General features: G+C 44.9%; 1 protein-coding gene across 4 annotated transcripts; it reads right to left on the reverse strand.

Annotated features, from left to right (window-relative positions):
• Positions 1-422: 422 nt before the first annotated feature.
• LOC125296192 (TBC1 domain family member 10B-like) lies at positions 423-20,949 on the reverse strand. Of its 4 annotated transcripts, none has more exons than XM_048245943.1 (10): positions 20,422-20,949; positions 15,710-16,833; positions 11,514-11,613; positions 11,007-11,114; positions 8,752-8,858; positions 8,339-8,453; positions 8,145-8,210; positions 7,798-7,987; positions 7,396-7,550; positions 423-5,454 (listed from the first exon to the last, which is right to left on the reverse strand). In XM_048245943.1, the coding sequence occupies exons 2-10, from the start codon at positions 16,810-16,812 to the stop codon at positions 4,540-4,542; spliced, it is 2,859 nt and encodes a 952-aa protein (XP_048101900.1). In that variant the 5' UTR covers positions 16,813-16,833; positions 20,422-20,949; the 3' UTR covers positions 423-4,539. The 4 variants fall into 4 exon arrangements, with proteins under 4 accessions (XP_048101900.1, XP_048101901.1, XP_048101902.1 ...); XM_048245944.1 differs by having other exon boundaries at positions 15,710-16,837; XM_048245945.1 differs by lacking the exon at positions 20,422-20,949 and adding an exon at positions 20,333-20,392.
• Positions 20,950-25,571: the final 4,622 nt, after the last annotated feature.

A 25,571-nucleotide genomic window follows, 5' to 3' on the forward strand; every position in this document is an offset into this window, starting at 1 on the left:
CTACTTCCTAATCCATCACCAAGTAAGGATTGAAACTCCAGCACAACTACACTATTGGTGCTAGATAGATATGGGTTTTTATTTGTATTTATTATTTATTGTAAAGGATTGCTTATAATCTGTTAAATATTCAAGGTGCTGCCCATAAGTTTTATCATTCGGATTTCTCATACCCACTAACCAAAACTTGGATAAAATGTTCCTAGAAAACACCCAAGTGTAGCTCGAAATGAGGAAGTGCTGCAGCTGTGCCAGGTGTTTCAAGACATGAGGACTTCAAGTCTAACACCACAAATGTTAAGTGCATGACTGTGTGATAGTTTATATTATATTCTTTCATGTACCTGACTGATACTAGAGATTCTAATCCAACAACCAGGGAAAGAAACACATCCAAAAACAATTACTGAAGTAACACTTGGTCAGTTTAATATAATTATGTTTTATTATTATTATTATTATTATTATTATTTCATCACAACTGTTCTTCATTATCATAATTATTCATTAAATACGTCATGTGTAGATTATCTTCTGCAGTTAAGGAATGATTCTTAATCTACCATTTTTTCTGACACTGATGTACTGCATGTAAACTCAAAAACAGAGAGAGCACATACACAAATACATGGGAGGCTGGAGTGGAAGACGTGCCAAATGCTAAAAAAAGAAAACAATTACATATATTGAAATGGCAAATTCAAAGAAATGTAACGGCCCTAATTTTAAAGGCGCCCGATTCAACTCCTCCATATGCCGGATGTGCATTAAGAGATGATGCATTTCCTGTCTTGCACATGACAGTGCTTTTCGTGTGTGTGCTTTTGTGTCCATGACATTTCATTTGCATTCCAACTTCAACAAGCTAAAGGAGCAGTTCAGTCTTTCTGTCCTATACACCAAATCTTTTCCTCTTGGCATTTAAATGGTATGCATTGCTCTTTGTGCCGCAGGCTACAGCCCCTTTCCGCCAAGAGGGGACTAAGCTGAATGTTTGGTTGGCATTTCATGATGACTGAAACCGCTCTCTGCTTAAGCCACAACATCAGCTCAAGTATCCCAGGTGACACCCATGAGCTCATCATTACGAGGTGGTTAGGGTTGCATAGTAACAATTTGATCAATCAGCAAACAGCAGTGGCTTTTTCAGGTGTGCCATCATCCACAATGTGTAATTCCTCAGCACTGTTAAAACACTTTTAGAGTAAAAGCAGTTGTGACAATTTAGAAAAACAAAATATATTTAAAAAAAAAAAAAAGAAAAAAGAAAAGAGTGTATCGGGACAAAAATGGCATCGCACCCCAACACCAGTCCCCAAACATTAGCTAGACAGACGCAGAGACAGACAGAAAGAGGAGCACAGTACAGTCCATGTTTTCTTTTCACTGGCACGACACAAACAGATGTCATGAAGTCAAGATCAACGTTAGAGGAGTGTCAGTAATCTACGTTACAGTAACCCACTAGCGCCTCCCACTGACACCTATCGGGGGTATCGTGTAAGCACAAGTGCACGTGTGTGTGTGTGTGTGTGACAAATAACATTGTTGGTCCTAATTTCAGTGACGGGTTAAGAGCAAAGTCAGGCCAACAAGTGTAAATGAACTAAAGCTCATTAAATAACACCATTCAAAAAATCATCATTTTGCCAATTTAATACCATTTAGATCCTATGCACATTGCACAAACATGGGTGGGCTCTAAGCAATGCACCCACACATCACGCAATATCTTAAGTTCATGCACTAGACACTTTGTTTAATCGACTTTGCTTGCTACTCGACATTGAAATGAAGGTCATGTGAGTTGATGGGGGAAATGTGAATTTAATAGTGATTTCTTAACCACAATGCTGTGTAAGACACCTCTGGCAAAAGGAGCTTCCAGTTAAAACATAGAAATGTTGTTTGGAATGCCAGTGCAATTTCATTTTGGTTTTGCCTGCTGTCGCAAGGCAGTCTCCTCATATCAATCAGGGATGAGGATGCTCCACCACATCAAGTTAAAGAAATATGATGAACACTTTCTCCAGTTACACCCTCAGCCAAAGCATTGGTTCTGTAATACTGTCAGGTGTAAAAATGATAATTCATGGACATAATTAATGATCTACAAAAGGGGATTTGTTCTATCAGATTATGGGGATATGAATGTGCAAACAAATGTGAGATTTTGAAAAAAAAAAAAAAAAAAAAAACATAAATAAGAAAATCCAACAAAAACAAAAAAGCACAAGATTCCAACTAATATTCCAGTCCAGCAGGCATCCTTTCTGCTGCCATAAAAAAATAAAAAATAATACAAAAAAACTCCTAGGTAAGCTTCAGGGTAGGAATAGTATACAATATATAGCAGATCTGTTTTAAATTAACACATTTTATACACTGATACATTACAAACCCAAAAGGTTAGAAGGCAGTTAATGCTACAAATGCTGCACCAAGCCTGACCACAACAGGGTCCTAACGCACACTGGGTTAAGGACTCAAACAGTTCAGCTGAATAAACATACTGTGCATTAGATACAGAAGTGGTTAGTTAGTGAGGGGGGCCTTCAGCTGATTCAAAATGTAATAATAATAATAATAACAATATCGATTAAGGGTTCAGTGCAAAAATCAAAACTAATCCTTCACTATCTGGGACACTGACAAACATTTCTGACCAGCCTCTTGCCTCTCACAGAGTACTATGAACCTTCCCCCATATAAATAGCATTTTGTATTTACAAAATAAAAACTGTAGATACACTGTTGAATCTTTCTCGGACACGCCTCACCAGGAAAACAAGCTTGAAATATACCACAATGCCTTCTCTCCTGCTTACGTCACAATGAGAAAATAATATCAACCTTTTATCAACCTCTGTATCACCTGATAAGCCAGTATCCAGAGAGAGTTCAACTCCAAACAGGGACACTGTTTCAACAATACATTCCTTGAAAAACAACAACAGCCAGTTGCATTCTCATGAGACCTGACCATAATTTCCAGTTCAAAACCAAAAAGATGAAGATGAAGACGAATTCGACCATGATGGCATTACAGTACAGGATCGGGGGGTGGCTAAGTGACCGTACACACAATGATGACCAATGAGAAACAATGAGCCCATCAATGGCAGTTCCTCATCTTCACTCGTCATAAAAGTGAGAGGGACTGGTGAGGCGAGGGGGGGGCAAAAAAAAGCTTCTCTCTTCTGTAGCCTGAGGTGATAAGGAGGAACATCTTTTTTGCCCCCCTTAATTAAGCAATTGAGTTAAAAAAAAAAAACTATCTGTAAACAGAGACATAAGCTAAGCATGGGTCGAGTCAAAACGGACTATAAGAAAAATAATTAAAATGATACTCCTTCAAAAATAAAATAATGTTAAAAGACTATTTCCCTATGTTTTTTTTTTTTGTTGGTTTTTTTTTTTTGCCGGACAACACTGAGCACATCCACAATTTCATAAGTCCAGGACAACACCATGCACTGGGTCGACTTCAAAATGTCCCTTGTTGAAATTCTCTTAACCTCCTCTGCTCCACCAATCCACCCCTTTAATACCTTCAATAAGAAGGGGCAACGTAAGTAATGGGGGGACATGGGAGACGGATAGACACACAGGAGCAGTTTGACTAGTTAGACAAGACCCAACTACACTATACTAATCTACGAAGGCACACACACATACATACATACATACATACATACATACATACATACATACATACGAGCTACAGTTCTAGAATAAATACATCCGACAACTCAACAGACCACCCAGAATTATATCTTGAGGGCTTGAGGGCTACGTCAACCGCTGATAGATTCACCAAGTTTTTGTTATACAGTATGTTCTTTTTTTTTTTTAATCAGGCGTTCTGGCTGGACACCACCCACTGAGCTGGCATTGGGGGTCCTTCATCCATGTAGAGTTCAACCTATATACATGCCTATGGCATACACCACTGTAAAACTCCTCAGCTTCAGCACATGTCACAGTCCAATTTGATTCCTTTTGCACATAGTCCTTCATGAAAACCACCACATGGTAAATTATAATTAAACACACGTCCACAGAAATGAAACCAGTCCAATGAAATGAGATTAGGACTATGAGGGCGAACAAACACTTGGTTCCTTCCAAGATGTCTGAACATAGGTTTGGGAAATAGATACACAGTCCAGGGGGAAACAGAGGGGGGGTGTGAGGGAGATGAGGAAGGGAAAGGGCAGGGGGAGTGAGAGGAGCGAGAGGAGGGGTGAATAGGTGGACCATAGCCAGGGGTGACTGGGCAATGTGGTCCAGTTGATGATGGTGATGCCTTTGACGAGATGAAAAGCGTTTCAACAGGAGAGCCGTGTTCCTTTCATTCTTGCCTTCACCCTTCCATGGTTCTTTTGTTCCTTTGTCCTCTTTTTTTCCCTCCCCCCATTCCTCTTCTCCGGGGCTTCAGCCCTGTGGCCAGGCCGGACATCTGAGTGTGTGTGTGTGTGTGTGTGTGTGTGTGTGTGTGTGTGTGTGTGTGTGTGTGTGTGGGGGGGGGGGGGTTAACTAGGCCAAATCCCGCGCTGCCGCTGCACCATTCTTCTCCTCCGCCTCGGCCCCTGCACCACCCGCCTTGTCCTTCTTTTTGCCGCCTTTCTTTCTCTCCTTCTCCGCTCGCTCTCGCTCCTTCCTCTGCCGCTCCTTCTCGGCCTTCTCCTTCTCCTTCCTCTCGCGGGCCTTCTGTTTCTCCTCCTCCTTCTCTCGCTTCTTCTCCTCCTTGCTCCTTTTCTTCTTCTTGCCGTCCTCCTCTCCTCCAGAGGCTGCTCCACCTCCAGCCCCACTTGCTGGTTTAGTTGCTGGGTCGGGGCAGGGGGGCAGAGGAGCGTTGTTGGCGGTGGGCGAGGGGAGGGTGGGGGTCACCTGCTCCGCCACCACTTTGGGCGAGGGGGCGAGCGCGCGTGAGGGCGTCCCCTGCTGGTTCTGACCCGACGGCGGCAGGGTGGCCAGGTTCTGGTTCTCCGAGGGGACCTGGGACGCCGGCTGGGCGGAGGCGCCCACCAGCAGAGGGCTCGGACCGTGCTTCCCCTGCGGCCGCCCTCCGGAGTGGGCCGGGGAGCCGCCCGTGGAGCCGCCCGTGGAGAACTCGTGGAGGGACACGGTGTCCATGCCCGAGGGCCCGGACAGCGAGCCCTTCTTCTGCTGCGAGTGGAAGGGATTCTTGGACCTACGGAAGCCTGGGAGGGACAACAGGCTGGAGGAGGCGCGCAGGGGGCCCGGTGGTGGCACGCCGACGCCCAGGAAGGACAGGCTGCCGCCGGAGCTGATGGAGGCGGCGCGGCGCTTCTGGTCGTAGATGGCGCGGGTGCCGTGGAGACGGCGGGCAGGTTGGTGCGTGAGCTCGCCACGGGACTCGCGCCACTTACGCACCTGGATGCTGCACTCGCGCTCGATCAGAGCCTCCGTCACCGGCAGGGTGATCACCTGTACACGTACACACACACACACACACACACACACAATTAACAATACACACAGGTAGGGACACACCGAAATCCACACATTCGAGACATGAATAAACCTGAAAATAACTGTTCTTAAAATATATGAAAGACTGGATCTTCCCTGTGCATTCGATAATTAAAAGCAACACACACCTCCCGCCTTACGTTGTCCATAAATAAATAGGCTAAAGATATCTTGCATTGTAGCTAGTATGTGCAACTCTACCAGAGTAGGCGATAGAAGTAGGCCTAACTCAACACAGACTCTCAATGAGTCCTTGGCTTGCCCCGTTCACTCTCTCTCTCTCTCTCTCTCTCTCCCTCCCTCCCTCCCTCTCCCTCTCAAAAGGCGCATCCCTCCTCATGCACATGTAATCCAAACATTCACAATCGTGCAAGACGACTGGCTAAAATGCTATTAAATCTGGTTAGCATCATTAGCACGCTGCACGAATTTGTTCAAAACTGTTGCATTCAAATTGACTGCTAAGTTCTAATTATCTCAATCCCGATGCAAATGGAAAAAGATTTTCCAAGACTCAAACGGGCCTGTCCCAAGGAGAAAAAGTATTTATTTGAAACTTAAACACACATGGGGAAACTGAACAGTCTAACCAGTAGACTATGATAAACTAGCAAATTAAGCTACTTTGTTTACAATATTTCCAGGCTTCAACCAGTGCTGCTTTTCATTCAGACTTATGTGCACATTTATTTATTTGAGTGTTTTTCATGATTGTGTTGCTATTTCTTTTCCCTGTTTCTTTGATTGATAACGGAGGTGATTAAAATCAGAGGAAGGTTAAGTTTAAAATAAAAGTGTTTAAATTGAACTTTTTTTCCCTTCTGGTCCTTGAAAAAAAAAAAAATCAATAATTATTGTTATCGACTGATATGAAATACTTATATCGTGATACAGTTTTCAACCATATCGCCCAGCCCTAGTTCTAACAGTACAATGGAAAGTGCATATGGGAAGTATGTTGGTCTAGACATGAGTCATGACTCCATGAGCCTGGTGTGATCTGGTGTGTCTATCGTTTGCTGTCTGTGTAGGGCTGGGTGGGGGAGAGTGGAGGGCTTTCTCAATGGGAGCGTGAGCAACACATGAGCAGACTGACCAGACCAACTCTAACAGCGCTAAGGGAGGTGCCCCCCTCATGAGCATTCCTCATACAGAACACAAGAGGAAGGCTGGCGGTCAATGTCCACTGACTGCGCCTTACACACACATATAAAGAGACGTTGCCGTTTAAAACTCAGTTCCTTTTCACAGGGCAACACCCAATTTAGAACTTAGTTCTTCCTTTTTAATGGGCAACGACCAGTGGCACCAGTGTTTACAACCAGATGGTTCCATCTTTTTTTGAAGGTTTTTGAATCTCAGGTCCATAGAATTGGCTTGTTTTTGGTTGGATTGGTTTTAAATCCATGTGTTTTTACTGTCTTCAACAATTTGAGCCAACTTGTATGACTTTAAGGGTCACAACCACTGCTAGGAAACTACTGTTAACCAGCTTATAGCACGTAGGCCTATTTAGGTAATACATATGAACACTTAATGGAATAGTACCAGTAATATCTAACTAGCCATTGTAAATTTAAAGTTCACTCAAATAAAGTGTTTTTGCCTTGGTATGCTTTAAACTATCACTTAATAAGCATGTTTTCACGGATCACAAGGTGTTTCAGTGCTTCACCGAACATCGTAGCCAGTGGGCACTGGCCTTGAGTGATGATCAGTGTGTTTGTGTATGTGTGTGTGTGTGTGTGTGTGTGTGTGTGTGTGTGAGTGAGAGACAGTGTGTGTGTGAGTGAGTGAGTGACAGTGTGTGTGTGTGAGTGAGTGAGTGAGTGAGTGAGTGTGAATGCATAGCCTGCCAGAGGCCCGCCCACCTCCTGTATGAGCAGGTTCACCCACCTCCTGTATGAGCAGGTCCTCCTTGATGGATTCGGGGGGGATGTTGCGCAGGCGCTCCATGGTCTCGTACATGCCCTGCAGCTCCCGCAGCTTATCCACCGAGCCCAGCATCTGCTTCAGCAGCACTAAGCCTACGCGGAACACCACCTTCACACCTGAAACACACACACACACACACACACACACACACACACACACACACACACACACACACACACACACACACACACACACACACACACACACACACACACACACACACACTTTACCTACTACATTTCCAGTCAGCTCCATATCTACTTAATTAACACAAGTAAAATATATGCTCCCAAAAATGTATTTTATTTGCATGTCTCACAAGTCGTGTGTGTGTGTGTGTGTGTGTGCGCATAAGCTCCTAACCCTCGCAGAAGAACATGTCCCAGACGCGCAGCACACAGGACCACGGCAGCGTGCGGGAGAAGACGCACATGAACCACTCGGTCATGTAGAGGATGGGGTCGATCTTGAACTTCTTCAGGTGCCGGTAAGCCATGGGGCACACGCGCCGCAGCAAAGAGAAGAAGATCTCTCCATCCAGCTGAATCGCTTCCTGATGGACAGAGGGAGGGAGGGGGGAGAGAGAGAGAGAGAGAGAGAGCGAGAGAGAGAGGCAGATCAAACGAAGAGATGTCAGTTTGAACACATAGCATATATAATGTAGGGAAAGGGAGACAGACTGTTGAAGGGTGGTCATTGCAGACACTCACCAGTCCTGCGCTGTAGTACCCTGGCAGGTATCTCTCACAAATCTGCACCAGACACCAGAAGGCTTGCTGCCAAAATACAAAGTTATATACAGGTTAAACACCAAAGAAAGCATTAAAGCATGTTTGTCATCAAAGTTTACACACACACACACACACACACACAAACACCCAGGTCTCCCCTACTCTCTGCTCACCTCAGCAGGCATGTGCATGAGCAGCACGGCCGCCACTGGGGCCTGGGCCTGGCAGTAGCCCTCGTCTGGCCGGTACACAGTGTACGCCTTCAGGATCCGGTACAGGTCCTGCTGACTGCAGAGGAGCCAGAGAACAAAGCATAAGGAACCAAAAGGCTGAACAAGATGCAATGATATGATTGCAGCATGTTTATAGGTTTTCACAGTAACTAATAAACTAATAGAAAACATGATTGAACACAAGCATCTAAAGTTTAGAACCCTGAGAACAACCATGGTTAGCAACCTTCTAGCAATTATTTTATAGACAGACTCTTCAGGCTTAAATAAATGAACACATTAGACACTAAATGTAGGAACAAGTCCTTTAAAGCCTGTGCAGACCAGGCCAAAGCTGGTAAACACATATTTACCCATGTCCTCCACGCGCAGCAAACATCTCATGGAAGGGGAACTGGCGATGCAGGTCTTTCTCAATGATGTCCAGCCACTTGGGGTCTCCCGGCTCTCTCTCCAGCTCCTGCACAGCAGGTGAGAAGACACAAACAATAAATAAACTTTAAATAATAATCAATAAATAATTATTTGTGCTTCTGGGAAGGTGCCTAAGTGTGTTTATAGAATGTTGTTCTTATAGGGCCATATTTTCGTAACCTGGTGCCTGGCGAAAAGCAGATTATTATCCCAGTGCAAAATTTATTCTTATCTTGCACATCTTTCTTTTTGAGCAATGCTCCAAGGGGTGTGGCAATTAACGACCAAAGGAGGGGTCTGGCGCGTTGTCTAAAAATCGCTATCGTACACTACCTAAAACGCATTACGCCACTGACCAAGAAAAACCTGGTCAGAAATCCATGGCAAGTTGACACACTCACACACCAGCGTACATCCATGTCAGACATTACAAATTACCACGATTACAATGGGAAACATAATTAGAATAAAGATATTCCGAAATACATCTCACAATGAGATGACAAACAGTTGTTCACCACCATTTGCAGATTGGTAATGACGGATAAAAGTGATTAGGGGGGGGGCGAGAGGCAAATATGAAGCACAGCTGTTACGAGATGTAAGCAGCAACTCCTCTGCAGAATAAATGTTTTTTATTCAGTCATTCGATCATTATTGGGGTAAATGTTGCTTTTTCCAGGCTATGTTTTCGGTGGTAACCCATTGTCAATGTCAGTCAATAGTTAAAGTAATTAACTGTTTTGTCGTTGACTGACACCACGGTGAAGTTAAGTTTCACTTTGCCAATGAGTTCAAATAATAGACGAGTGCAAATACATGCTGGCTATACTCTGCTAGGTTTTAGTAAAGCATGGTTTAGTGGAATAACTGTTCCATATGGTCTCACATGCAAGAAGATTCCTTCAAATGCGCCGCTGACTATCAAAATACTGATGCGCTGTTTGAAGTTGCGCTGCTCACTGCGTCGCTCGCCTAAAGGGAATGACAGATGTCATTCTCATTGGTTTAAATGATGTAACACCCAAAACACACCCATGACTGATTTAGAAACCTGGGAACGCCTTTGTTGCCATCCGCCCGACGTTTGATAACAAAAACACTCCCAATGTGGACTGGACATCCTACTAAATTTAAATAAGCTTTTGACTAGTGACCATGCGTTTTAGACCACGATAATAGGGCCCTTAGTGTCCAATGCATAGACATAGTTGTAGATTAAAAGAGAACTTCTCCATTGAAAAAAAAAAAGCTTTATGGTTTAATCCATGTATGGGAAACAGGCTGATAGTGTACTTCTATAAGAGTGCATGCTGTTTGTTGTGCAAGTGAGACGAGGGAGAAACAGATGTGCATGTCTGTCTGTGAGGGAGAATATGTGGGTCACATTGATCCTCTAATATGTGACCTCTACCTCTGCCCTACAAACGCACTGCAGCGAGACTGGACACTGGGCCAGAAGGCCGCTGTGGATCTCGCGGCTCCGCTAAAAGGCCCACACTCAGGCCAGGTCGCCTGCCAAGCCGTGGAAGAGGGCCCAGACTGGCAGGATTAGCTGCCCAAGGCTAAGAGGATTAGAGCTGGGGAGGTCTTTGCCTCGCTGCCTTGGGAAGGAGGCCACCGGGGACCTTTTAGGGGAGACGGTCTGGGTCTCCATTAGAAATCCAGAGCAGCCCTTTCTGTGAGGTGTGAGAGGACAGTGTGGCCACGTCTTGGCCCCGTGTGTCCTGTGTGGGAGTTGGAAGGAGGCTGCAGCAGGTTGTATGCTGCTTTAGGCGACAGTAGGTGTGGATGTTTTGGACAATCAACCAGCCTGGGCTTAGAGGAGATTTAAGGGGCGAATGGTGGGGAGGGCTGGATACATAACTGAGGAGGATTTAATTAGCTGGTGCCGGAGTAGGAAGTGATTACAGCAACACTGCACTGTGGGCCTGTACATGCTTATTACTCTACATCAGATTCAGATCAGAATTGTTGTGGTTTTTATTAATGCAGTGCAAGTAGTAAAAGATTTGAGATTTGCACTTCAGGATTCTAGTCAATATAAGGTATGGACAACAAAATGGTGAATTAGTTTGCAACAGTGTCAAGATGGATGTGAGCAAGTGAAGGTGCATCTTTGGTGTACTTCTCATGTGCTTTTCTTATGTGTGTGTGTGTGTGTGTGTGTGTGTGTGTGTGTGCTTTTCAGTACATCAAATTTCCCAGGGTTGGAGTCCAGGAGCTCTTTGCTGTTGGAGAGCAACTGCCAGGCTTTGGCTCTGAGCGAGGACGGGATTCCTTTCCTGCAGCGCAGCTTCACCTGCAACAACACACACAAGTCACACACACACACACAAAAACACACAGTAAACGATTCAAGTGGACCCCAGTCCACATCAAAAGCTCTAGTGTGAAAGCAACACAAACCAGCTCTGGCAGTAAATCACAGATAGGCACAAATGTCAGCACATTCAATTGGTTTATAAATCATGCAAAGACAGAGACATGCACACACAAAAGTATGAATGTGCACACATGCATAAATACATATGCTGGCAGTCTCTCTCTCTCTCTTACAAACACACACACACACACACACGCACACACACAGGTATTCAGACCAGCCTACAAAAATAATTGAAATTCCATATACAAATGCAATAAATGCAAGCATTCACAATCCCCCAATACCATCATAAATCAGGTGCACAGCACAGACCTTCTGGAAGCGCCGGATGACCCATTTGTCCCAGTGGTTGAACATGTCTAGCCATTTCATCTCTCTCTGTCGCGCCACCTCCACTCGGAGTTCCTTCTCACTGTCAGAGAGAAAGAGCGAGTGAGGAAGGGAAAAGCAGACAGAAAGAAAGAAAGAAAGAAAGAAAGAAAGAAAGAAAGAAAGAAAGAAAGAAAGAAAGAAAGAAGGAGGGGGAGAGGCCCATGGTTACAGCCTGAGTGACTACAAACTCATCTCACAGTCAGTGCAGACCAGTGGTGACCACAGCAATGTCTCACTCTTAGTGTCTGACAAACACAAACACAAGATGTATTGAGAATGCCAAATATAGACACAGGGGGTAGACATTAATGGCTGTGTGTTGAGTTATTTTGAGGTTATACAAGCTGTACACTCACTACTTTACATTGTAGCAAAGTGTAATTTCTTCAGTGTTGTCCCATGAAAAGTTATAATAAAATATTTACAAAAATGTGAGGGGTGTACTCAGTTTTGAGATACTGTATGTTGTCCTCATGACTTTTTGTTACTCACCGTCCACCCTTTCACACACACAAAGAAAGGCAGAAAAGAACAGATCTCAGCTTGTCAAGTTTTGTTTTGCATGTAACACACTGGTGCTATAATCACAGATAGTTTTGTCTCAACATTGTGTGTGCAAGAAAGGACATTGTGTGTGTGTGTGTGTGAGTGTGAGAGAGAGAGACAGAATCAGTGAATGTGTGAACTTTATGTGTAAGAGTGTGCATATGTATTTGTGTGGGCATATGCGTGTGTGTGTGTGAGAAAAGAGTGTCCAACGCACAGGGTGGACGGTGAGCGACAAAATGTAAAACTCATGAGAACTTCATAACTAGTATCAAGCCTGAGAAACTGCCTCCGACTACAGGAGCTGCAGCACAGCACTCTCTGCGGGGATATCGCCAGACCAGAGATTGGCTACTCAGGGTAGGAATTTCACGGCGGCCACGACGGCCATGGCCGTCGTTGCCCCTTGGGTTGGCCGTGAAGCCCCTTTGATAATCATAGGTTTACAGGCCACGGTGGCCACGGTGCCCCCTTCTTTCAATATTCAGCTTTGCTTCCTACTAATAGCGATTTTTATTTAGCCTGTGGCCTGTCAAAATAATCTTAGCATTCACAGGGCAAATTAATTTAGTCTTTTACTCAGTGGAGAAAGTGACAGCGCAAGAAAGAAAGTGCGTAAATGTAGTAGCCTTAATGATCACAAAATCATTAGCCTTAATGATCACAAAATCATTAGCCTTAATGATCACAAAATGCTAAGCATGCATCTAGGCTATTTGAGTTTCTTAAAGCTGAGCTGTGCTTAAATTTAAATAGTTCAATACATGATTTCATAGCAGGCCAAATATAAAATAAATGTTATATATAGCCTAGATATCTGTAATTATTAGATGATCAGATGATTTACAGTTCTATGTAATATGTCATGTTTTTGTAATGTTTCATACAGTGATGCAGGTCTACTGCAGTGAATAGGCTAAATACAACTTTGATCATTTTTATAGCCTACTACTGTATAGTTAACTTTGGGCTTGGTGCCCTGACATGTGGCCTTTGTGCCCCCCACCAAATATGCCCAACTGAAGGCAAAGTGGCCTTGCACCCAGAATGGTGAAATTCCAAGCCTGTGGCTACTGCTACAAATCACTGGAGTCAAGTGTATTTCTGCTGGTGGGAACTGTCATGGTAACTCTTGCCAGAACATCGACCAGCCAGATGATAACAGGAGTGAGGGAGATGCAGGGGAGTACATTTTAAACTGATTAAGGAAGTTTTGTTTTGTAATTGTTCAATAAAACCACTTTTTATGGATTTGTTATGGACTTGGGGAGTCATTTTTTACTCAAAACTGATGGCTCTGGGATAGATTCAGCACCCCTAAAAACCCCTAGTAGACATCTCAAAAGCTAATATTTGTAAAAAAAAAAAAAAATGTTTTTCATTATCTTCACCCAGTCCCTCTGGGCACCCCAAACTTGATGGGCTCTCCAGGCATTTCCCCGAGGAATTGGCAGTGGATAAATTGGGAGGTGTTACTAGACACCTATAGAAACACGTAGTAAAAAAAGCTTTTGGGAAGAATTGTTTTTGCAGATTGGCAAAAAAAAAAGCCTAACTTTCTCTAACTAGTAATGAATGCGCCTAAAAATAGCCTAACCTAGGGCAACGATGCGCTCCGTATCAGTAACCGCCTGCGCACGTCCGCAATCGATTCCTCAAATGGAGAACACATCCGTGTTTCCTCACGTCCCATGGCCACTCTATGCAATCCTTCTGTGTTTGCAAAATTCCTCACAGTTTCTGATCGCTAAACTGTTGTTTTTCCGTCAGTTAGCAGTTGATGTAGAAGCACTTGCATGTGCACTTGAAGCATAATTGACTTCAGCGGTGACAAGTCCTGCTTGAGAGAGAGAGAGAGAGAGAGAGAGAGAGAGAGAGAGAGAGAGAGAGAGAGAGAGAGAGAGAGAGTTATGTGTGTGTGTGTGTGTCTGCATGAGGTTACGTTTGATTCAAGTCAGAAGTTGGTCCGTCCATCCCACATTCACGCCACTCCATTATTAGATTAACGTCATCAGATGGCACTGTAAAATGTGTGCGGAAATTTCTCGCATTATGATGGCTAGAGTTGTGGGACTTGTATAAATTATGCGCTATACCCGCAATCCTGCGCTGAAATTTAGGCCCTGCGTGCACACAACACAACACAACACAACACAACACAACACAACACAAACACTCATTCTCTTACAGACTCAAATGCCCATTTATGGAGCAGAAACACAAAACACTTGAAGGGTCAGCAAAATGACTCATTTCAGTGTAATTTTAGTCATTCCCACAAATGAGCAAAACCAAAAACAGACAGCAGAACCAGATAGAGGTGCTAATCACAGATAGCATGGCGAGGAAGGAGAGAGAGAGAGAGAAAGAGGGAGGAGAGAGCGAGAAAGAAAGGAGTGAGTTAGGCGGGTGTAATGGGGGGAAACAGAACGATTGAGGCACCAGCCTTCAAATAGCGAGTCAGAGGCAGTGTCAGCACTAACTGAGTCACAAGGAGAGATGAAGGACACAGACAGACACCGGCAAATACAGCAGGGCGGGGGTCAGAGGGACAGATGGAAACACAATACCCATGCATGTACATGTATTTATATAGGTGTCTGAGTGTATGTGTACATAAAGAATAAAGATACACACACAAATGTTAAAGAAAGTAAGAATAATATGCATGTCATGTAGAGGCCAGAGAGATAGAGATAGACAGACAGAGATCAACCTAAAAAAGAACGAGAGAGAGAGAGAGAGAGAGAGAGTGAGGGAGAGAAAGAGAGCGAGAATGATCCAAGGGAATTGGTCAAGTGCCCACAGCTGAGTGGTGCATTATTGACCACAGGGAGGGAGGACATGTTGATCAGCACAGCAGTGATCTTGCTGATAGCACTAATAACAAACGTCATAGACACAGGAAGCACGTGGGTAAGAGGGAGAGATGGAGTGGGATTGAGAAAGAGCCTCCACAGGCCGTTTCACACGGAGATTTTGATCAAAACACAGGGAGATGCACCCACTGACTTTATCTCCAAACAGCCTAGTCAAGGTGGGTTGGAGTATGGCTCTACTGATTTAACACAAACCATATGCACTGAGCTCAAGTTCACCCAAACATTACAGTTCGGACAGAAACACAAAAATACTGTCCATCCTGGCAGAAACGGAACACCACCATTGCAGGAGACTGTCCTCACTCATTAGCCAAGGCTTGCTCAGCATGCACATTTACTGATGGCAGAGAAGTAATTACCAATGTGTGAAGACTTTCATTATTACATAGCTGTCACAGAATTCTTCATCTAAGCCTGCATTCACCTACATGCTAAAACCAGTGTCCTGCTACAACGCAAATAAAGACTGATATCAGACACTGATATTTAACCTTGGATGACGTTAAATAGTTTTAATAAGCAACATTAGAAAATGTCAACACTAAATACTTTTGCTGCTGGTAAGTGTGTCTGGATTGTGTTGTGTGTGGATTTCTGTGAATGTTTATGAAAGTGTGTGTGTGTGTGTGTGTGTGTGTGTGTGTGTGTGTGTGTGTCTGCGTGTGTGAAGCGTATGTGCTTGTGTGTACGTGTAGGCGCTCTACCCACCTGGCCTCGCAGTGCTGCGCGCCGCCCAGGAAGCCGTACTTGTCGGTGCGGCGCATGACCAGGCCGTTGATCTCCGAGTCGGAGCCCACCGAGCTGCCGTCCTCGCCCAGCCCCGACAGCGACTCCAGCGTGCCCGACATCAGGCTGGCCGACTCCAGGTAGCTCATCGTGTCCGGGGCCTGCCTCGACGACGGCAGGGGCAGCATGGGGCCCGACTCCTGGACCACCAGGGCGGGGGGCTCCGACCAGGGCGGGGTTCCCGGGGGCTCCAGGGCCTGTTTGGAGGCACCTGGTGTGGCGGGAGAGGCCGGTTTGGGTCCAGGGGCAGGATAAGGGTTTGAGGGGGTGGTGGCGTCCCGTGGCTTGGCATTTTGTGGAGGCGGCGGGGGAGGCAGTGCTTGTGAGGGAGCGGCTGGTGCTGCTGCTGCTTGTGCTCCTGCTGTCGGTGCAGAGGCGCTGGTCTGACTTTGGGTAGAGTCTTTGAGGGCACTGGAGGAGGAGGAGGAGGGAGGAGGGGCAGAGGTGCTGGAGGGGGCTGCTGCTGCTGCTGCCACCTCATGGGGGGTCTGAGCAGTGGGCTTGGAGGGGGGCTGGCTCTCCCCCGGAGCGGGATTAGCACTCGTGGGGTTGATGTGGACACTGGGGTAGAGATTAGGGCTGGGATTAACGTCAGGGGAGGGAGCGGTCTCCTTCTGCCCCGGGTCCACTGACGCCCCCCCTGCCACGCCCGGGATCTCGAAGCTGCCCGCCTGCTCAGTGCTGCCCGGCCCACGACTCTCTTCACTGGGGGGCACGGCGCCTTCCGCAGGCTGGGGGACAGCTGTCTCGTTGGTGACAGAGAGCGGAGGTGCTTCAGGGATGCTTACACCCGCCAACATGGACGCTTGCGGTGAGCGTGTGGGGATCTCTGTGCTCGTTGTCGGGGAAGACGGGGTTCCCATTGTGGCACGATCGCCGTACAAGGCGGACTTCGGAATGAGGGCCTGTTTCGGGGACTCTGAGGGGGGCAGGCTGGGCAGGGCGTGGGGAGAGGAGGGGGCAGGAGGGAGGGAGGGGTCGCCCATGCCTGGAGGAGAAGGGGTGAGGGCGGAGATCTCAGCCATGGCTGCTCCTCACTGCTGGCGCTGTCTGGGCCAAAGGGGGAGAGGGGAGAGAGAGAGAGAGAGAGAGAGAGAGAGAGAGAGAGAAAGAGAGAGAGAGAAAGAAAGAAGTGAGTGAGGGAAGAGGACTTCATATGCATCATAGAATCACTTCTCTCAATATGCTTGTACTTCCTTTTTTTAATTCATTATATTTGTTAAGGACCATGTACAGTTTAAAATGTAAATTATTCCATTTGATGCATTGTACCAGAATGTACTATATAATTTACATTCTACATAGTGTTAATTTAAATCCTAAATGGACTGTGGCCTGTATATATATATAACTGTGTAAAGCTTGATCAAATTCCATTTACTTTCAGTGCTCTTCAGCAAACAGCTTGAGGATATACCGCAGATGATCTACTACAGTGAGAAAAGGCCAGTATGCTCTCTCATTCTCTAGTGTGGTTACCCCTAAGCCCAGTTCCTCTAGTCCATACCAATATTGGATACGGAGATTCATCACATGATGACACAAAAGTTCACACCACTCTGATCAGACCGTATACCCAAGCAAGACCCTGTTACTCCCAGCGCTGAACCACACAGACAAAGCTTCTACCCCCGTCTCTGTCTCCCACGCACACACACCAGCACTTTTTACGGTGTCTGATTTACAGCTGTGACCACAGCCACTTCCTTGTTTTATCACAATACAGCTGTCTAAAAAATAAAGAAGTAACTTGCTATTTTTATGTTATGGAAAAAAAACGATGTGGGAACATGCTTCAGGGCTCCCCTCCCCTCCCCTTTTACTGCTCTTTCAGACAACTGGATGGTATTCTTCAGGATGGTATTCTTCAGACACAAATAAAGCAAATTGTTCACGACACAGTGCTCCAAGGGCCTACATTAAGGCCCTACATCTAGCTGGGGGTAAGGGGAAGGAGTGTAGTCTGAAACCAGCAGATAAAGCAGTGGAGTTTAATTCATGTCTGACACAGCATTCTCCGGCAATAGACCTGCTGTCCAGGGTACAGGGCGGGGCTGCCACTAGAGGATTCAAAATGTCTGTGCCAACACTCCTGCCACCTAGCCAACACGGTGCGGCCATGGACAGGGAACAGAACTGACCAAGGAATGAAAACAAAACTGCAGTGGAACAACACTCGGGAGAGCTGAACACGGCAAGCTTATGGCTCAGTGCACTGTGACTTTTAACTTTGGCTTGTTTACCATCACATGTTCCAACAGTCAAGCACAAACAGCAGCAACATTATCAATAATGCAGACTAATTTTTGATTGGGGATCTGAATACACCACCATCAGTGGAATGGGGCTGGGGTTAAGAGTGCAGCACACATTAGAGATCCACGTGTCCACACAACCACATGTCCATTATAGACAAACTTTAGGCCTACACCTTAATGACTGCTTGTCAAAAGGGCCCCACAAGGAACATGTATTTACAGTCTGGCCTCTCTGATGACAGCCGCCCCATCAGGTGGAGTCACAAGACTGGCGAACCATGAGGAGGACGCCTACAGTGGCACATGTGAGAGCTGTTTGCTTGGTTTAGTTCTCTGTCTCGAGTCGCGTGAGGTTAGAGCGCAGAGAGCTGTGAGAGGTGTTTGCTTGGTTTAGTTCTTGGAGGTCTTGAGTCGAGCAAGGTCGCAAACAAGCACAAGCACAAACCACAGCATGGGTACAGTTATAGATGAATGGGTACAGTTATAGATAGAAATCGTGGGCTGGAAAAAGCACATCTAGTGTGTTTATTTGTGTTACTTGACGTGTGCAGTTCCTTCTCAGGCCCACGTGTACTGTCCCTGGACCAGATTACTAAAGTTCACACCGTGTGCGTGGTATGTGCTGAGTGGTAGGAGTATATCTGTAAACTCCAAAAGAACAACAGTTCAGACACGGTCATAAACTCAAACAAGGGTCCAGGTCTTCTTTATGGCTACTGTTAAATACTTCAGATTGAGAATAAAAGTGAACTGAACCAGGATGATGTAGTCTTGGCCAATCACATATTGCGTGGGCAGACATGAGATGTTACTGAGGAAGCAAGAATTCTTTGTGTATGTTGGCCCCACTGAAAACAATAGTTTCAAGAGGGAGCATCCATGCAAGACAGAAAACTTGCAAGCACCTCACCTCAAGACTGTCCTCAGTCAACATGCAAATGTGAGCCATGAGAATCAACAAATAGCCTAATTCAAGGGTTGATCTAAATCTGTACTCTCTGTCAGTGATCCCACCATAGACTGTGTTGCAGCAGAACAACTCATGAAGGGGAATTGACATAGCTGCACTTCTCACAGAAGTGAATGTGCGCTATCCTCTTCTGCTACTGCTACTGATGTGTGACTATAATGGAACACAAACAAGTTATATTACAGAAAGGTTTGCCATACAGACCAAAGACATCTGCAACTTCTGAATAGGCTTGTAGTTCTCTTACAGTAGCAGTGGTAACGCGGCAATAGAGACGGCATAGACGGTAAATGCTAGGCAAACTCGACCTATCACCAGGATGGGTAACAGAGCATTTATGATGAAATGCTTGGCACCACTGATCGTGCCATCTTTCTCAAGCATTTAGGCGTCCTTGTATACTACTTTACAACCAGCAGCAAATGAAACACACATCAGCTGGGAAACCTAACACCAACTGATATGACAAACGATGTTTACTTCAAAAGCAAATTACTTTCAAGGGGTGTCCAGCATAACGACAAATTGTGTGAAACATATCCATGCAACACCCCATGGTCTGATATTTCGAAAAATATTCTACGTTAACCTACAGAATCTCAAACAACATTTCCTTAAGTAGCAATGCCATTAAGCACATTTTGATCAAATAAAAGTAACTCCGGCTCTCGATATACTGTAATCAGACTCCACCCAAACATGCGGTTAGCACTACGCTGATGTATGCAAAACAAGCTATCGTGAAAGTGGTGAGAGTTTATGACTTGTCTATGTGTTAGAAAAACTGAGAACAGCGGTAATAAGCTCATGGTCTTCCATCTACCTAACGTTAAGTTTCTCCGGGAAACAATACATTCAATAGACACCAACAGCAATTAACAAACCAAATTAATACATATAAAAAATAATTCTGTAAATTGGATGTCAATACCTACCATTCTGGCCATATGTCAATATTTTGTCAGATAAAGCGAAGTTAATTGCTTCCCATTCCCAATGGTTACAAAGTTCTTTACTAGCTTGTGGGAGCTAGCTACTGTCCAGCTAACCGGTTAGCTTGTTATTCGAATAGGACCTTCACGGCGGAATGTAAACATGGGGGCGCTTCAAAGCATTTACGCATGAAAAAGTCAACGTGAGCATTGGCAACAATTTAGCTGGATGGGCGTTTTGCAACTTTTCATTAACATTGGTTATTCTTAGTAATCGGACTTGCTATGGTTTCATATCCTTCCTTGCGGCCTAACCTGTACCCACACAACTTCTCAATTCAAAACGCAAAAATGAGATCACCCACAAACTCGCTGGTCAGCTTACGTATTGGGCTCGACCAGCTCACTCTTCCGATAACAGGCCCCGAAAACAATCAGCGACCTTGGTGTGACTCTCTCCTCCCATCAACTCACCCACGTCCCGCGTGGCTGCTTGCGGAGTCCGCCTGGACGCCCAGGGGGGTCTTGTCCGCGGCCCCCCCACAGCTCCGGTTCAAGAACTGCTTCTTCCGTTATGTGAATCGAAACGAACCAATGTAATCAAAATGGACAAATAACATCCAGTGAGAATTACTTATTGGACGTGTCGGAGTTGAAAAGATGAGTTGAACAAAACAAACGTCCACGACCACGAATTTGATTAGCTTGTTTGCTGGCTAGCTACCTATATAGCAGTGTTAGCTAACAGACAGGGTGGTTTGCTACTTTAGCTAACAAGCTTGCTTGTGGGTTCCGCATCGTTGCAGGTGAAAACAAAACAGTGGTGGTTTATCCTTTAGTCCATGTTCAGGTTCTTGATCGTGCAACCGGCATTTTCTTGGACATTTTTTTTTTTCAAATGAAACTGTTCAGTTTATAAGGATGGTGAAGCGATTTGACACATCCACTGGCCGTCTGTATTTCCTGCTGGAAGGAACTCTGACAGCGACGTGCGCGTCCCCGCACGTGCAGCCGGGTCCTTTCAGATGTCACCCAGACAAACAGGCTCGCGCATAGGTCACTTGTTACACCCTTTATTTTACCGTGGTTACATCCAGACTGAATGAAAATATATTTGGCTTGTTAAAAGTTACAGTCTTGGAAAAAAATCCTCCTATTACTCCCAATACAAGGTTTAAATTAATGTGGAATATTAACAAGTGTTTGCTGCTTTTAAAGGAAGGTTTCAACTGTGACGAAGGCTAATGCAGGCTGTTGATGTCTGCCAGACAGGGTAGCCTAGCCTAGCCCAGCCTACTATGATTTGGCACCTGCTGGTCAGGATCTAAAGGATATACAATCCCGGTGTTCAACTTCTGTATGATCTAGCACCTAGCACTATCAACCAAAGCCAAACACTTTTCTTAAAATTCCCATAGGATCAATCAATTACTCGAGGGAAATTTAGATAACGTTGTCTATCTATCTATGTTCCTTTTACTGTAGTGAATAGGCGACAGGACAGGGTGGTGTCTGCGTGGATTTGGAAGTAGGGATAAAATTCGCGTTCATTACCATTGTTTTGGTCTTGCTACAAGGCTTTAAGTAGTCTTGTCTTGAAATAATTTCCAGCAGATTAACTAAAACGAAACAATAGCAATCAAGCGCCTGCAGACACCCACCTGTTCTGTGCCTAAAAACAAATGGTGAGTAAAGAGAGCGAGAAATGGATCGTAGTCCAGATTGCATAGTAGGTATAGATTATGACCCTTTACTTGGTCTAAGATGTTGGAGAAAGATGGCGCCGTCTAATGGCGACATAGTGCCTATGCATTGTGCTGCTCTGTCTGTTAATGTTTGTTAGTGCTATCTATTTATTGTAAAGTTTGTGGATTTGCGCTCTGCATCCCTGCACCATGTCACTTTAACCTGACACCTGTCACTCATAGCCTCCTGGACTGTCATCCAGGTATGTTGTTAACAGTGTGCTTTTTTATCTGCCTGTGTCAAGTGTGATCCTGTGTGGGATACCGTATATGTAGGCTATAGGCCTATGTCATGTGTCTTGTGTCGTATATAATATGCATCTATATGTTCTGTGTCGTTTGTGTCTTTGTTGAAGTTCTGAGCACACTGAAGCAAATCCCTAGCAACTTGCACCGAGTTGTATGGCAATAAAGTATTGAATCTTGAATCTGGTCTAACAATTGGAAATAAATCGGACCTGTAGCCTAATTTTTAAGTTATGCTATAATACAGAACGGCGTGAGCTGAGGGTAAAAAAGCGGTCATCTGCTGCCCTCTACAGACAAAAAGCAGGAATAGTTTATTTCAAAATAGTTAAACCAGTAGAGATACTTGCCAGTAGATGTCAGTCACTTCAGTAGTATAAACTAATCCCAATGAGATCACACCTCAGTCCCGAGGATGGCGGTAACGCACTTCTTGAACATTGAAAGAGACACAATGCACTTGCAAGGTGAAGATAAATTCCAGACAATCAACAATGATAGACTGTATTTGACAATCAAGTAAAATAAAAAAATGCATGATTTAATTAGTAAAATTAATTTGCGGACACAGATGTGTGTGATCAATGTTAGTGATCACTATTAGGCGCGATACAGACAGTGTAATAAAGTGTGGTAAAGGAATAACTGGTAAATTACAAAACAAATTAAATTTATTTGGCATTTTAATAGGCAAAGTTTACTACACAACAGTGGATTATAATACAAAAGCGTTTTAAACACCAACCAACTTTAATACCAGTCGTTCTAAATGAGCCATCCTTTTCCCATAAATCCATGGAATGTTCAACAGGGATGCTAGTAGGCCTACTAATTGTTTTCAAATGTAAAAGAAACCTTCTTTGGCTTGTTGGGGGCCAAGCAGCAAAGCTGCGAAGGCACCCATTGTGATTCTATGATTTCTTATTATTATACTTTCTTCCGCCATGGAAGTCAATGGCAGCCCATAGAACCGTCTGGTAAAAAGTTGTGAAATTTGGCACACTTATTAGGGACAGTACCATGATTAATGTCACCAAGTTTCATGATGGCAACTCAAGCACTCTAGCGCCACCAACAGGCTAAAGTTGGATGTGCGTTCACGCACGTAACTTTTGACCCGTATGGCCGATTGTCAAAAATGTGGTATCGTTGTAATCCTTGGACCAAGCCGAGTTCAACGCACCCTATGACGTCATTTTCCGCCATGATGGATTTTCCGCCATATTGGATTTTATCGAAAGTGAAACTAAAGTTTCACGCCTCACATAGTTTGTCCGATTTTAACGAAACTTAATACATATGATCTTCAGACCAATCCGCACAAAAGTTATCGATTTTTGTCTTCGGAACTAAAACCGTTCGCCCGTAACAACCAATCGAAATATGTGGCGAAGCCGCCAAACAGGAAGTGAGCTCATATCTCAGCAACCCTTTCATCTGTCATAACCAAACTTAGTACATGGACTCATATCCCCATCTGTAGAGCACTCAAAAAATCTGGTGACCTTTGACCTCTAGGGGGCGCTGTAATTAGCGAAAATGCATTTTGGCCTGTAGCTGTTGATGTGTTTGGAATTAAAACATACTAGTGGTGTCTGGTAGTACTTTTGGATGTCCTTAGGCTGACCCAGGCCAACTTGTGATGTCAACATAATTGATTCGGCCGCCATATTGAATTTAATCAAAAACACGAAAAAGTTTTCACTGGTCACAAATTTTATCTGATTTTCACCAAAATTGGCTCAGACCATCCTCAGACCTTGCCTTATCAGTGTTTAATTTTCTGGAATGATTGACAGAAGTGTTCGCCTGTAACAGCCAATCAAAATTTGCGGCGAAGCCGCCAAACAGGAAGTGAGCTCATATCTCAGCAACGCTTTCATGTATCAAAACCAAACTTAGTACATGGTCCTCAGGACCCACCAGGAGGACGCTCAAGAAATTTGGTGACCTTTGACCTCTAGGGGGCTCTGGAATTGGCAAAAACGTATTTTGGCCTGTAGTTGCTGTATTATTCTGCAATGGAGGTCAATGGCAGCCCATAGAACCGTCTAGTTCATCCTGATGATGCACAAATAATTTGGTGACCTTTGACCTCTATTGGGGCATTGAAATCACAGCAAGCATGATCATATCTCAATCGATCTTTTATTTTTGATGTGAAACTGTTGACAGCGAGTTCCATCCAGTTAATTCTAATGCGTGCGTGCAAGGGTGGGGCGGGGTGGGACGGGCAGGGGCGATTGCGGCGGTGGGTTGGCTGGGTGAGGGGGCGGCAACACTCAGCCCTGGTTCAGCCACACAAAATCAGTTATGTTTTGATGTGAAACTTGACCTTGTAACTCAGCCAATCTTGGGTTGTTTGACATGGAACTTGTTGTGACTGCTTAATGCTATATGCCTGATGCCACGGCATTGAGTTGCATGGCAAATCTGGACTTCTGGACTGCTGAACTGCCTGCTTGGCCCCCTCATTGCTGCTTGCAGCTATATTTGTCAGTGTTGTTACAACAACGTCTGACAACAGAATAAATAATCACCTTCATTCAGTACTTTCAATCCCCTACACCCCCCATTAGGGTTGTGTCAAGAAATCAATATCGCTATTGTGAGGCACTCCATGCTGATATTGATGCAGATGCTGCTAAGACCTCTTTTAAGTTGGCGATTTTAGTGTGATTCTAAAGGCTTTGCCTTCAATGTTATATGGAATTTTAACAGCTGTTTGACTGAATTCTGTATTGTGATACGTGTAATATTGTGTTGGGGCAGCCGTGGCTTACTGGTTCGCTTCGGACTTGTAACCGGAGGGTTGCCGGTTCGAACCCCGGTTAAGTCCGAAGCGCTAACCAGTAAGCCACGGCTGAAGTGCCCTTGAGCAAGGCACCTAACCCCTCATTGCTCCCCGAGCGCCTCCGTTGTAGCAGGCAGCTCACTTCGCTGGGATTAGTGTGTGCTTCACCTGTGCTGAGTGTGTTTCACTAATTGACGGATTGGGATAAATGCAGAGACCAAATTTCCCTCACGGTCTCAAAAGAGTATACTTACAACATTTTCTTACGGGGAGCATGGCCCGGACCCCCCATAGGGGGGCTTGTGCCAGTGCAGCTCTAGATCTAATGATCCCCTGATCTATAACGATGAAACGGACCCTGGAAGATGTTTTGAGGAGCGGTAGAGATTCAAGATGTAAACCCAGAAGTGTGCAGAATCAGTCATTTTGAAGTAGGCTATAGAACAACACAACATTAAAGGTAAAAATAACAATGAAGTAGGCCAGGGATGGATTACTGCACGGGCCTACCAGGCCCAGGGGCCCAAGGGGTCAGGGGGCCCTGAAGCCCAAGCCTTTGCATGGAATCATTGCCTCAATATCAACAAATCAGGATGGAGGCTATGAATCTGATTGAATTTAGTATTGGCCATCCCCAAAATGCACCAGATTACAGGAAATCACATCAAACAAATTAAACATTTTCTGGGGGAGGACCCCCCACATATGAGACAATAGTAGCCCTACCTTACATTAATACTGGAAAAAGAGCCCATTTGGTGTAAAAACACATTGTCATTTTACGGCGTGATTTTGAATGATGACCATTCACCGTAAATAAGGGCTCCCCCTCCTTACAA

The sequence above is a fragment of the Alosa alosa genome, chromosome 6, assembly GCF_017589495.1.
Source record: "Alosa alosa isolate M-15738 ecotype Scorff River chromosome 6, AALO_Geno_1.1, whole genome shotgun sequence".
Classification (NCBI taxonomy): domain Eukaryota; kingdom Metazoa; phylum Chordata; class Actinopteri; order Clupeiformes; family Clupeidae; genus Alosa; species Alosa alosa.